The following is a 14,529-nucleotide window of genomic DNA, read 5'->3' as shown; positions in this document are numbered from 1 at the left end:
GCAGAAGTCGCATCAGAGGAGCAGGCAGAAAGCAGAAGAGGGGCATGACTTGTTATTTAATAATCAGGGAGGTCCATTTCCTTCAGGGACCAGACATCCAGCCACCCCGGGTGATCGGGGCACAGGTAGCGTAGCAAATGGGCGTGGTTAGGAGGTGGGCTCCACTGTGTGGGCTGGCGGCTAACAGGCATTCAGCGTACACCACAGGAGCAGCACAAGTGCATTTCAGAGAGGACGGGAGAACAGCACGATTTTACCATGGAGATGGGCTCTAGGGAACAGTGATCGCGAGAGACCCAGATGGGAGCAGGTAGTGGTGTGTCCCTCTCTAGTGGCTGCTCCGCATAGAGAACAAGAACCTACTACTGCTGCCAGCTCGTGCAGTCACTCCTTTAGCTCACACGGTGGAGGCCGGTGTCTCTGGTTCTGAAGGTTCAGGCTCGTATGCTCACAGACAGCTCCCAGTGGGGACCTTTTCCCTGGGGAGAGGTTGGCTGTTATTAAACCAAACTAATTAATGGTGGAAATTCCCAAGAAGAAGCGAGAGCTAAAGAATGGCCAGCAGGTGGATGCAGCCAAGAGCACAGTCCAACGGTGCATGGCTCAGCGTACAGGACTGTTGCACCACTCTTTACACGTGGCTTCACTCATCCACAGTGAAAACTCAAAGGAAGGCTGCAGGTCTCCATGAACCGGATGTACATCTCAACAATAGACCAGTCCCTGAGAGTCAGAACCACCCGCACTCGGCCGGCAGAGCCTGCACCGAGTGCGCACAAGCCGGTGGCCGGCTGAGCAGGGCTGTCCTCTCTGCAAAGCCAATTGCAGCCTGTATTTGACGTGTGTGGGGCATGGTGGGTCTGTGTCCATCCCTTCCTTGTGCTGCCTTCTCTTCCCCCCACCCTGCACTAGCAATGGAGCCAGCCGCAGAGACACAGTGAGTCATCTGTCTGTCTGTCTGTAAGGATCCCCTCTCTCTTTCCACGATATCTAGCCGCCATTGTTGTTTTAATTAGGACAACCAGCGTATGTCCAAATACAGTCAGGGCACCAATAACTCCACACCACCCTGTGAAGTAGCTAAATACCTGTTATCCTCCTGGTTTTATGGATGGGGAAACTGAGGCAAGGAGGCCATTGCTCCTTGTTCTGCCATCTGTCACCACTGAGAACAGCCTCTCTCTGTCCTCTTTAGAACCCCCTTCAAGTATCTCCTATCAAACCCCCTCCTCCACTCTTGTCTTCTATAGACTAAATAAGCACACATCCCTCAGCCTCTCCTCATAAGTCATGTGCTCCAGCCCCTCCTATTTTGGTTGCCCTCCACTGGACTCTCCAGTGTGTCCACATGCTTTTTGCAATGGGGGGCCCAGATTGGATGCAGTGCTCCAGATGTGACCTCACCAGTGCCATATAAAAGGGAACAGTCACTTCCCTAGATCTCCTGACAATGCTCCTACTCATGCAGCCCAATGTGCCGTTAGCCTTCTTGGATGCAAGGGCACACTGTTGACTCGTGTCCAGCTTCTCATCCATTGTAATGCCCAGGTCCTTTTCTGCAGAACTGCTGCTTAGCCCTTTGATCCCCAACCTGTAGACCCTTGTTCTTATTTTACATGAAGGGGTCAATAATAATTCCTTGTTCACATTCTCCACTCCATTCATGAATTTCTCACTTTCCTAAGTCCCAGTCTTTTTACTGCTTCCTCACACAGAAGCTGTTCCAGACCCCTGATCTTTTTTGTTGTTCTTCTCTGTCCTTTTTCTCAGTACTCATAAATATTTCCTGCAACAGTGACCAAAGCTGCACACAGTGCTCACCACGTAGCTATACCAGGGATTGATATAGTGTCATGATAGTTTCTGTGTTATTTACTCCATTGTTAGAGTAGAGTAACTGCCCCTGCAGCCCGTTGCTTCTCTGTGATTCTCTTAGGAAGGGGTATCATGGCTGATAGTAGTGTCATGTATTTTTGGTTTCTTCTTGTTGCTGTGGCTACTGCCAGAAGGGAGGTGTGTTAGCCAAGGGCTGTTCTAGTCATACATGGACAATGAGCAGAGGTTTTCAGAGAACTGTCCACGCTGACTCCAGGATCTGTTTTTGGAATGGTAACAGCTAATGTAGAGACCACAGCATGTTGTATGCACACCATGAACCAAATAACTACAAACAGTGTGATTTGGCAATTTTGAATAAACAGTGTTAGAAACCAAATATGAAAGCTGTTGGCCAAGAGTGGGACCAATTCTGAATATTTTCACACAACAATGTAAACCGGAAGAGACCAAGTAGCCTTGCAGTTCAACACTGGCTGTCATACTGAGCCTGTACCCTTCAAAACTTGCTCCAGCCTCTTCCACCAGCCCCATAGATCCTCAAAGTATACAGAGTCTGTTGCTCTTAGCTTACCCCACAGCTCTCTTCAAATCCTTTCAGGCCTATGAGAGCCGTCCCTTACAACAGAATGCAGTGGGGCAGGGGCATTGTCCACAAGTAACTTTTAATCGGTATCCTAAAGGTTATGTCCATGAATGTCTCAAGAGAGAAGCAGAACGTGCCAATGAAGAGGTGGTTTCACATTAAAGTCTCTAAACTACCCATGGAGAGGAGTTATTTTATTACTGAGATGGTTGGGGGCTGGCATAGGGTTACCCTTTAAAAAAGGACACCTTGAGACAGAGTGGACCTGTATCAGTATCTCCCAACTCATGTTGTATTAATGTGTTATAATATACATAGTGCATTAATTCAACATGAGTTGGTAGATACTGATACAGATACACTCACTCTCAGGGGTGTCCTCTTCCTTGAAAGGTCCAATATGGTAACCCTAAGCTGGAGCGCTCAAAGGGCTGATAATGAGATATGGAGAATTTCACTTCTCAGCCAGTTATTCCAGCCTGGGTCAGGCCAATAGAAAACACCAGCTGTTAGAACTGACATCTGCTCGGTAACCAAAGTGACTGATGGTCTCAGTTCACTTCTTCACTGAAGAAGATCTCCCATCACACACAGAAATGGAATGGCCACCTCGTTCATGGAATCATCGAGGACACCAGGAACTGAGCAGGAGGACATGAAGTCCGGGCTACGTGTCACTCCTGAAGCACAAGGATCATAACGCTGAGCACTGACCCAGAGCTTCCCATTAAACTGGACACCCTTGGTGCACACTATTGAATTTGCAGATGAGGTGGCACAGGGAAGCTAAGAGTTCCCTATCTAAGGAATGGACCTCACTCTTCAGGACAGTGAAACCATCACGTTCCACAGTCATTAAAGCCATTTTTCCTTAAGGAGGAAAAAGACTGACACAACGAACTCCACCTGAACATCTGTGTACCCTGTAGCACCTGCCTTCCCTGCTTCTACCCACTCTAAAGCACATGCCTGTCTCACCCTTGTATTCCCTTGACTGCAAAAAATAGCTCACGCAGTAGCTCCTGCAGGGTGGAGAGGAAGACAGTCAAACACAATGGTTGAAGGACACTGACCTGGCTGCAAATCAACAGGCCAGAATGTCACAAGCCCTCTTGTACCCCTTTCTCAGCCTCTCATCAGAGGAAGTGGAACAGTGGAAATATAGCTGGTGGAAGTACCCCTGTAAGCTGAGCATTTGAGCAGCGACGCAGGAGAGAGTCAAATGCTGCCCAATTCATGAACAGAGCACTCACAGTGCCCACAGCTGGCAGGATGTTTCCACTGGCAGTGCACATCTGCACCTGCCTTAGTGCACGGAACAAAATTTATTCTGCACATGGATGGAAAAAATTAGCAGGAACGTTGCTGGTGGATGAAACTCCACGCAGTGTTCCTGGTAAGCCATGAACTTGTGCAGATACTTGGGAGGGATTCGGATGCAGCCCAGCTCATTAGAAGAGTGCCCACAGCTAGCTTTCCTGTTTCTACTGGTGGTGCACATAAAATTTTATTCCACACATGGATGGAAAAGATTAGTGGGACCTTTGCTCCACAAGTGTAGTTTAACTTTCTGAGAGGAAGCAGATTTACTTGGTCCAGCAGGACTTTGTGTCCCCTGAACAGGAAAATTTCAGCATCACATGTGAGAGGTTTCACTGCAAACAAACTTTCACTTCATATACAGGTTAAAGCTTTCTAATCTGGCACTCCCCAGCCCAGCAACATCCATAATCCATCATAATTTTAGTTAGCCAGGACCTGACCAGCGCCACAAGAGAATTTCCCAGATAACAGAAGGTCAATATTTTCGAGCACATTACCAACACTCCCACTGCTTACCGGGCTCCTAGAAGATATTTATGAATAGATTACAGCTAAATAACAGCACAGAACACTGAATGCCAGGACTGGTGGCTGGAAACAAACTTTATGGGACTGCAGGAAACTTGCCCACACTCACGATACGCGGTCATTTGGTTAACTAAAATCATGCCAGATTATGGAGTTTGCTGGCGGAGAAAGTTCCGTATTAGAGAGGTTCAAACTGTAACAATATTTTTTCTGGGTAAATATTGGAGTTTATTTGATGAACAGAAAGACGAGGGACACTCAGAGGTGTATACTCTTCTGAGCTAGCCTGTGTGCCTGTATGCTAATTGTGTGCATCTTCTAAACAAACCCATCAACCCACAGCTTTGCATAGACACACAGACCAATATGTTATCAGAACACATCTCATGCAGCATATTGTATTTCTTAATAAAACAAGTTATTTTTATATAGTTGAATGATACAAAGTAGGGTGAAAAATAAAAAAATGGAATAACTTTTTGTAAAAACTAGGATGTTTATAGTAAAAATTGGTTTAAATTTAAAAATGAAGGGGCTTATAATGTCACCTTTTCTTAACTTTCACCACTCACCTTGGCACACATGGCCCTGTTTAATGGCCAGTGCACTGAAAATGGCTCTCCCTTGTAAATACAGGTGGACTCACCATTAGTATTGGACTATATAGGTGCAAGTACACCTAGGCATGTATTAAAGGCAGACTCCTCTTCCCTCCTCCAGTTCCTCAGGGTAGATCCTCACTACCCAAAAGATCGACCCCATCAGGATCGATCTTTCGGGGTTCAATTTCACGCACCTAGTGGGGATGTGTGAAATCAAACTATCAAGGGTTGACAGTTGACCCTTCTATGCCTCATTATCACGAGGAGTAAGGGGGAACGGCCAAATAAGTTGATTGTAGATAAGTCGATTCCAGCTGCACAATTGCCCTACCTGGAATTGTGTCTCTGCAATCAACTTTAAGGTCTCGTGAGACCCGGCCTTGGAATGCAGCATTCGTTTTTGCACCTGGCAGATTCTTTCGATGGCTTGCCAGGCTTCCTGTTAATATGCTACTAAACTTCTCATCAACTGTACCTGCTGGGTCATGTCAGAGTTGATGCAATAAACAGATCAGCTGGTGGGTGGGTGTACTGTCTGTCAATTTCACATAGTTCACTACATCCTAGCTCCTGAAGGAGGGAGCTACAGTCCCAACCTACTGTAATTTGGCATCTGTCAGGGCAGGGGTGTGTAAAGCGGGGGCAGGCCCTTTTGGGGGCATGAAATTTCATAAGTGGGACTGGCTGCTGAGTCTCAGGCTCATCCATCTCATTCAAAATGCCGAACTATGTGACTGTTTTTATGTCTGCGTATTCACACCGACATCCCGATTGATGAAGTCTCTATGTTCCACAGACTTATTTTCTTACATGTGATGGGGGGGGCGGTATTTATTTATTTACATATGAACACAACCAAAATTTCCATCAGTTTGGATGATGTTACACAGGTTGGGGGGGGGGCTCTGCTAATTGCAGGGACAAAAAGTGGGGCCTGAAATAAAAAGTTTGCTCCCCCCATCTCAGGATTTTGCCCTGTGTCAAAAGGAGCTGTGTTGGTACCAAGCCTTCCTAAAAATCACCTGTGCACAGTCCCTGAAGATACTAGCCCATCTTGACAGAGCTGTCCACTCCTTCCTCAGCCTCTTTTCAGCCCCCGGCCTCTGCACCACAGTCAATCTGGGCCATTTTCAGTGCAGCTGCTATTAAACAGGGTGGCATGTGTCAGGGTGGGGATCCCTGTGCTTTGCACTTATAGTGCCACCGATCTGCAGCAACTCCACTGACATGGAGCGACCCTGTGTAAAACAGGAGTGAGAGCAGAATTGGGCTCCCGTTTATCACCAGGAATGCACGGTGTTGAGCGAGCGTGATGGTGAGCATCCTTGAAGGTTCTCTCCATCAGAAATCTCCTCCATTGGCCAGAGGCTTTTAAGTGCCCCTTCCCTAATCTCAGGGTATTATCTGGCTTGGCCTGTCCCGTAGGAATCTTTAATGTTCAAGGGACATGTTTTTTTGTTCAAGGAAAGTCAATTCTAAGAAAGTTTGAAAAGTCTGTACCTTGGACAGGCAATAGGTGCTCAACAAATCCCTGGGTTAATAATTTAAGGGTGGGAGTCGGGCGGAGGTTTGGGTGCGTACGTGCCAGGGTGTGTGTATATATAGCAGGAGGAGTGGGGGACTTCATAGTGTTAAAGACTTTAACAATGGTGCATCATTTTCTGAAATCCCTCCCATGCACACTCACCCATTTAGGAAGCTAAGAGAAATACACTGATCTCCTCCAAAGGAATTAAAAAAATCCCTCCTATTAAAGAAGATATAGGGAATGCCTGCAAAACGTCATCCCCAATACATGCATTTCCAGAGCAAAATTTTCTACCACCTCTCACCCATTAGGATTTTTCCCCCCTCAAGATTTTGGGGTTTAAGAGCTGAGCAAATTGCACAGGGAAAGGTCTGAGAAAAACTAGTATGAGTGCTAGATACTTTTTGATTTGACCACACTTGCAGCATGTTAATATTTGCTTTCCCCCAGCATTCAAGTGCTTAAGCTTCACTAACATGAGCGTTTGCAAAAAGTGCACTTTTTTCCACCAGAAAGTGAGATGTTAATTAGATGCCATCAAAAAGCGAAGTTTTAATTGTACATTCAGCTGCAGCATTTGAAATTCACACCATGGCCATGAGTTACACAAATCACAGTGCAAAATCCAGACCCTGCAATTTACGTAACTAACCAGCACCCAGTGAATTTCAAAGGTCAGATCCACAACATTTTCTGCAAGCCCTCCCTGAGCTATTTCTATAGGGAGGTGAAATTCACAAGGAAGTTTGCCAATAATTGTGAGCCAGGAGCAAGCGTGAGACTTTCACACTCTGCTTGTGAACGTTTTATGAACAGAAAAGAGGAGAGACTTTCAACAAATAACTCATTAGGCATTTCTGTGTGGTTTCTCACCGAAATACAACCATTTCCCACCAATCTTTCCCTGGAGGCTGTCAGATCTCTTGTACTGTACTGACAGCTGGGACCTTTCTTCCATTTCCACCCACCCATCAGTTGATAGTTCAACTGGAGAAGAATAAGTAAATATTTAGCAATAGCTATAAAAAAAAAGTTCCCTCTTGCAAGACTCCTTGAAAGCTGACTGATTCAACTACAGACCTTCCATTGGCTTCGGACCTCCCTATTAGACGTGCCCCATTTTCTCACATATAAACTCTGATCTTTTTACAATATCTTATTACCGAGGAGAAACTTGTTCCCAGCAGCTTTCAAACTACAGCCTAGCAGCTGTTTATTCAAGGAGTGACAGAGACGAAAGTGTAATTTATAGCCTTCTGAAGTATTATGATTTACAGCCCTCATAATGAAACTGTTGATATTTATAGCCAAAACGCCGTGTTATCAATTTCCTATTTCTTTTGCAGCAAGGTGGGTAGTTAATCAATCCAGGCTGATTAATGGCCAGTTTATTGGTTGCAATAAAGCAGTTCATTGAAGGATTTCTCCCTTATCTGTGCCAAACCTGCCTCTGTTTTCTTGGTTGGTTAATTTTGGGCTAAAGAAAGTTTTTGAGGCAGTTGCATCTTTCAGCTAAGAATATCCCAGGAAAGGCCTCGAGATTTTATTTCTTTCAGTATAACAGACCTGATTCTGCAAAGGCTCTCCATACACATACCCCATGGAGGACTCAGGTATATAAACAAAATCTAACGGGTGTGGTTTTAACCCACCAAAGTCAATGAAAGTTTTGCTATTGGTTTTGGCGGGGGTGAGAATTTCACCCAAGATGTCCCTGCAGGACGAAACCACAGGTTCTTACAAAAAATCCTGCTGTCCTCATTCAGGCAAAAAATCCCATGTGGGAACTGCTGGTGCACGGAGGAGAGGGACAGGAATTCAAAGCCAATTGTGGAAGAACATGAGCCGGTCAGTTTCAGCAGCTCTTGGGAGGGTGGGGAAGAGAAATGCCCTTTGACTTTGCTGGGAATATGTTGAGTGAGGCCTGTAGGTTTGACCAACTTCCCTGGATAAGGAATGCAAGAGTAGGCTTGTCATTAGAAGCCAACCATACACCAGGCAGATGCAATCCTTGTTTTAAGTCCTCCTGATGCTAGACATAGGCTGGGAGCTGGGGAGGGGTATTTCCTAATAGGCATTGAAGGAGACAATGGCTACTTTATTTGGCCTTCGGTGTGTATTTAATCTAAGAGATATGAACTGAACAACTAATGATATTTTTCACAATTCAATCAATTCAATTATCGTTTAACTCAATCAGAGGTGCTTTCAAGCCCCACTTTTATCTTAATTCCACTCCTGGGTGTAAAATTATTAAACAAGGTTTGCCCAGAGAAGATGTTTGTTGATTTCTCTTCTCCCTTTATCAGTTGCTTCAAACATCTGTCCCCTCCCAAGTTTCTCTTCCAAGGGCTGAGCTGAGGGCCCAAAATTACTAAAGTGCAGCTGACTCCTCTTTTGATGAAGGAGGATAACGGAATTTTGATAATTCCAGGATCTCAGTGTATACTAATCAGAATGGGAATCAATTCTTGTCCTGGTAATTGGGGCTCTGGAGTCATCCACACCCATAGCAGAACTGAAGCCTTAGAGAGGACAGATCATGAGTGAATCATGATGTATTACAATTTGCTGAACCTGCTTATGCAGAGTCCAATGGAAGGCAACATCCTTCAAAACCAGGCAAAGAATCATATGAAGAATTCACATGTACATGCAATTAACTCAACTAGGATGCCCATTAGGTAATCATTTGTTGGTGTGATGCTGTTCATTTCAAAGGGTCGCTTCTGTACGTACAGAAGCATTGAATTATGACCACTTTTTGGGCAGAAATGCAACAAGCAACTCTTGCACAGTACAACAATGCTCTGGGGATGGGGCATTTTTGGCCAAAGATACCTGGGCAAAAGGTGTTCCCCGTGAAAAATGCCATCAGATCTTTAGAGTCCCCACTGAGCAGAGAGAGGTCTTCTATGCATCCTACTCACCGCACCCCATCACCTACAGCAGGGGCACGCCACCACAAGTGGAAACCCTGGAAGGCAGGGAACCATACACCAAGGGAGGAAAAAGCATCATATCCTGGGCTAATGCTTCTTCCATCTCATTGACAACCGTATGTCTGCACCAAGCCTGCTGAATCAGGTGAGAACATCTGACCTGGTCTACATGTAGTGTTTTTAATTGGCATAACTACTTTAGCGAGGGATGTGACTTTTTACTGACACTATGACACCGGAGCAACCCCAGTGTGGATGCAGATATAACAATACAAAATGCCTTCTACCAGCAGAGTCGATGCCCCTTCTTTATGAGAATAGCTATGGGAGTATGAGCCCTTTTATATCAGTGTAACTGCATCCACACTAGATGCCTGGCTCTGTTGGGATTATGCCACTATGGTTAAAGCAGTACAGGTTTTGCGCATGGATAGCAGCAAGAGACGACAGCACCGCTCCAACACCAGACCTTCCTAGCAGATGGGATCCCACCACTGCTGCATCTGCCCACCCTTCATGCCAGTGGAGACTTACGACAGCCCCATTTCCCTTGACTTCAGGTTTCCTGCATGACAATGCAGAACCGTCCCCAAGATCATTACTCTGTCCAGATGCTCAGAGCTCGCCACTAGATCAGGACTCTCGCCACATCACTCAACGTGTCTCTGGGAGTTGTTGTCAAAATTTTGAAAAGCTGCTCGGAAAAGGAAGTGCAATATTTAGATCACAGCCTAAGTGAGCTCTGGAGCGTGCCTCATTTTGGCTTCTATTTTGTTTTATTTAAGTTCTTATACCACCCTCGCCCACCTGGCATCTGGCTAGATGAACAGAAAAGATCTTCAGTGCTGGTGGATCGCATTCTAGCCGGGACATAGTCAGAGGTGGTGTTCCCTCTAATTGTCTCCCTCCACGGGCAGGATAAATTGGGTTATGGGCACTGAGGCATGTGCGGAGGGGCACCACCAATAGGAACACATGTGACCAGCTGTGGGCACTCTGCTAATCAGCTGGGCATCATCTGAATCTCTTCTGGGTGGCTGCCCAAGCTCACAGCTTAGTGCAGTAGTTTCCCACCTTATCACTAGTGCTGACCCCCAATCACCCTCCCCAGGCCGTTCATGGACCCCCATCAAAATCCATTATCCAGAGCAGCTTCTGATTCAGACTCTTCCCTTGCTAAGAAGGTATTTGTTCCATACTGAGCAGTACAGTGTCCTATTAGCACGGCATGGCACTGAACTGCATCGTATTCAGGGGGAGACACCATTTCTGTCTCAACCCAGTGTTTGCAAAGAGCTCTAATTTTTTTGTCTGTTTTTAAGTTAATTTGCAATTTGTCTGGCATTTCCTGCTGCCTCAGCTTCTGTATTACCCATCTGGTCCTAGCAAAGCTTTTACAAAGGCCAGTGGGGGAATCATTCCAGTGACACATTTGTTTGGCCCCAGCTCTGGCCAAATAGATGAATATTATATAATTTGTACGTAAATGAAGATTTTTAATATTACTGAGACCCAGTGCTAGGGGGTTACCCTAAAAATACTGTCCTCGGAGAGGCAGAATGTATATACTGCTTGATTCATCTCCCACTGAAATCAACTGCAGGATTCCTACTGATTCCAGTCAAGCAGGATCAAGCCACAAACTGTTCTGGCCCCAGTCTGCAGTGCCCTGCAAATCTGCTTCAAACCCATGGACCACTTTTGCTGATTGTGGGTCTAGTGGGAATACACACACAATTTGGTCCAATGTTAAGCAGACATTCCATAGCTATGAGCCACGTTCCCTATGAGTTGCATGCTCATGTGGCTGTGGGGGAGAAATTCCAATGCCACATAGCTGATTAGTGGAGCGCCCCAGCTCGGTTTGTGTTCTTCCCGGTGGTGCACATCCAAAAGTTTCCACGCACACACAAAACTTATTTCACACATGGGTGGAAAAAACAAGCGAGAACATTCCTTAGGAGTTCCTGGAGAATCTGAAAGCCCACAATGCTGCCCAGCTGGATGACTACTCAAGGCAACACTCAAAGCATCCGGGGTTTAACCTTCCGTAGTCATCTTGGTCAACACTGAACCAAACCCAAACTAGCCTGGGTAAAGGCAGACATCCAATGACCAATGGAAAATGAAAGCCTCCCAGGGCACTTCAGTGAACCGGTCACCACCTCCTGCCCCATTTATTAATATGAATAAGGCATTACTGCAAATTCTGCCACTCCTGATGTGCATCAGGGGAAGTGGTGGGCGGCCGCTGCTCAACAGCAGCTTTGGGAAAGGAGGAAGGAGGAACTGGACACCTTCTAAGGGGAACTTATGTGGTGGGATGTTCTAAATGGGCAAACACCCCCAGGTCTGGGCCCAGCTCACTGGGGCAGATGCCTGTCGCATGCAAAGCCAACACAGGAGGCTCCTGCTCCTCCCATGGCCACTTTTCAGCCAAAGTCCCTCCTCAGTCGAACTGTTAGGTCCTTCAGGTGCTGGGCTCGTCAGCCTGGCGCTCACCCGCAGTGGGGCTGACCAGGGCCATGCACCTGGTGGCTTTCCAGGCCAAATCTGGCTCTCCCCACGCCTGCTGGGGCCTCGGGGGCCGGGTGTGACCCAAAGGCAAGGCCCGGAGGGAAAGCAGCGGAGGAGGATAAAGCCCACCCAGGCTGGGGGCTTTGGGGCAGGAGATGGAGGACAGCCAGCCGGGTCCAAGCCCCTTTCCAGCCGCGCTTGCCCACAGAGCCGGGCGCCCCGGGAAGGCTCCTGCGGCTGCGGACCTGCAGCAGCCGGCTGCCCCCGCAAGCCCGGCCACGGGGCGGTCTCCGGGGCCAGGCCCGGCCCCGCACATCAAAGCGCCCGGCGGGGTCACTCCGGATCTGCATGACAAAGGGCCGCGCTTGTAACCTGGGCTGCCCGGGCCCGAGGCCGCCGCGCTGCCTTTGAACTGGGCCGCCGGGCGGGCGCGGAGCGTGTTCCTTTGCGTGTGCCCGGGGAGAGACGCCCCGGCCGGGTTCGGGGGGCAGCCGCGAACCCGCGGTCCCCAGCTGGGCAGCCACACAGGCGTCCCTGCACAGCTCGCCCAAGCCCGGCAACCCCCCACAACCACACACACAACCCCCCCGCCCCTGCCGCCCTCAGCCACACCCAGACCCCCGCGCACACACCTCCTCTGGCAGCACAAATGCCCACCCCCTGCCCCCTTCTGCGCCCCCGCTCCCCTCTACACCCCCCTTCTCCCGGACACACACACACACACACACCCCTCTACACCCCCCTTCTCCCGGACACACACACACACACACACCCCTCTACACCCCCCTTCTCCCGGACGCACACACACACACACACCCCTCTACACCCCCCTTCTCCCGGACGCACACACACACACACACCCCTCTACACCCCCCTTCTCCCGGACGGACACACACACACACACCCCTCTACACCCCCCTTCTCCCGGACGGACACACACACACACACCCATCTACACCCCCCTTCTCCCGGACGGACACACACACACACCCATCTACACCCCCCTTCTCCCGGACACACACACACACACACCCATCTACACCCCCCTTCTCCCGGACACACACACACACACACACACACACACACACACACCCCTCTACACCCCCCTTCTCCCGGACGGACACACCCACACACACCCAGCCCCCTCTACGCACCCCTTCTCCCGGACGGACACACACACACACAGAGCCCCCTCTACACACCCCTTCTCTCTCTCTCTCTCACACACACACACACACACACACACACACACACACACACACACACACACACACACACACACACACACACACACACACACACACACACACACCAGCTCTCCTATTCCCAGGGCCGCGCCGGGCAGCTCCCAAAGACTGGGGTGGGGGGGGTGGACGCCTTTGGCCCGACCCCGCATCACCCGCGCACCCCGGCACGGCCCTGCCGTTCGCCGCGAGCGGGGGAAGCCCCCAGCCCCTCGGACACGGGGCCCGCCTGGGGTCCCCGCAGCTTGGCTGGGAGCTCCGGCTGCGGGCGGGGGCGGACGCGAGACACCCGAGCAGTGGGGTCCCCGCGGCTGCCCCGCGGCGGATGGCAGCCTCGCCCCGTTGGCGCCGCCCCTAGCCCGGAGCCAGCGCGAGGCCCGTCTGCTCGGCCCCCGGGCAGGGAACCGCTCCCGGAGCCGGGGCAGACACCCGGGCGCTGCCCGCCACCTCCCGGCGGTCCCCCGGCCAGCTGGAGGCTGTGCAAAGCCTCCGCGCCGCCAGGAGCAGCCCTGCGCCCTCCTAGGCCCGGCACTAGGGCTGCAGGGCGCTCGGGCGGGAAGCGCAGCTCCCTTCGGGGACTTTGCAAGGCGCCAGGCCAAATGCCTCCCTCCCCCTCCCCGAGGTCACTGGCATGGCCCCAGCTGCGGCCCGAGCCAAGACACACACCCCCAGAGGCGTGGGGGGTCCCTTACCGCTGTTGCTGCTGGTTGGCACCGCACGCCTCATCCACTCGTACGGGGTGCGCCTCTGCGCGTTGGGGGACAGCTGGGGCCCAGCGCCGCCGATGGTCGGAGGCAGGAGTCCGGAGCCGGGAGGCTGAATCGGGTTAAAATCAGTGGGGCTGAAGCCCAGCTGGCCCGGGTTAGCGGCGGAGGGCGCCGCGCCTGGCCCGTAGGAGTGCCAGTCGTCCTTGGCGGGAGTGTAGGGCGCGCCCCAGGCCCCTGCAGGCTGCCCATGGTGGGGGTCGCTGTTAATCCCTGGCACGTGGTGGTAGCTGGCAAAGTCCGGATACTGAGGGGGCGCGGGCACGTAGTTCTGGGGGCTGAGGTTCAGGCTGGGGTGCCTGACCGGGTTCGGGTACATGTTAGTGTCCTTCTCCAAGAGGTAGCCCACGTACATCCTCCCCGGCTGGCCCTGCGCGCATAATGCGCTTCTGCAGCCACCTCCCTGCCCCTCGGCTCCCACTCCTTCCTGGTGAGCCGCTCACCTGGACTCCTTGGGCGGCTTCCCCCCACTGGGCGAAGGCACCTCCCCGAGGAGAGGCTTTTATTGGGCCAACCTCTGGGAGCATTTGCATTGAAAGGCAGGTTTGCATTTCAAAGGGCAGGAACCAAAGGGGCAGGCAGTGGGGCAATGCAAACGGTGCATATTGCTGGCCCGGGAGAGGGAAAAGAAACGGCCCAGAACCCTGGTGCCTTGGAGA

At 50.3% G+C, this 14,529-nt stretch overlaps 1 protein-coding gene across 1 annotated transcript in view; it reads right to left on the bottom strand.

Annotated features, from left to right (window-relative positions):
* Positions 1–14,225, bottom strand: part of CDX1 (caudal type homeobox 1) — a 28,441-nt gene extending 14,216 nt beyond the window's left edge. The window contains exon 1 of the mRNA XM_075009754.1: positions 13,799–14,225. Within this exon, the coding sequence (XP_074865855.1) occupies positions 13,799–14,225 (427 nt within the window). The remainder of the gene's footprint in view (positions 1–13,798) is intronic.
* Between the last annotated feature and the right edge of the window lie 304 nt (positions 14,226–14,529).

This window comes from Carettochelys insculpta, chromosome 15 (assembly GCF_033958435.1).
Source record: "Carettochelys insculpta isolate YL-2023 chromosome 15, ASM3395843v1, whole genome shotgun sequence".
NCBI lineage: Eukaryota > Metazoa > Chordata > Testudines > Carettochelyidae > Carettochelys > Carettochelys insculpta.
Note: the sequence above shows the minus strand (reverse complement) of the source record. Positions and strands in the feature narration are given on the sequence as shown.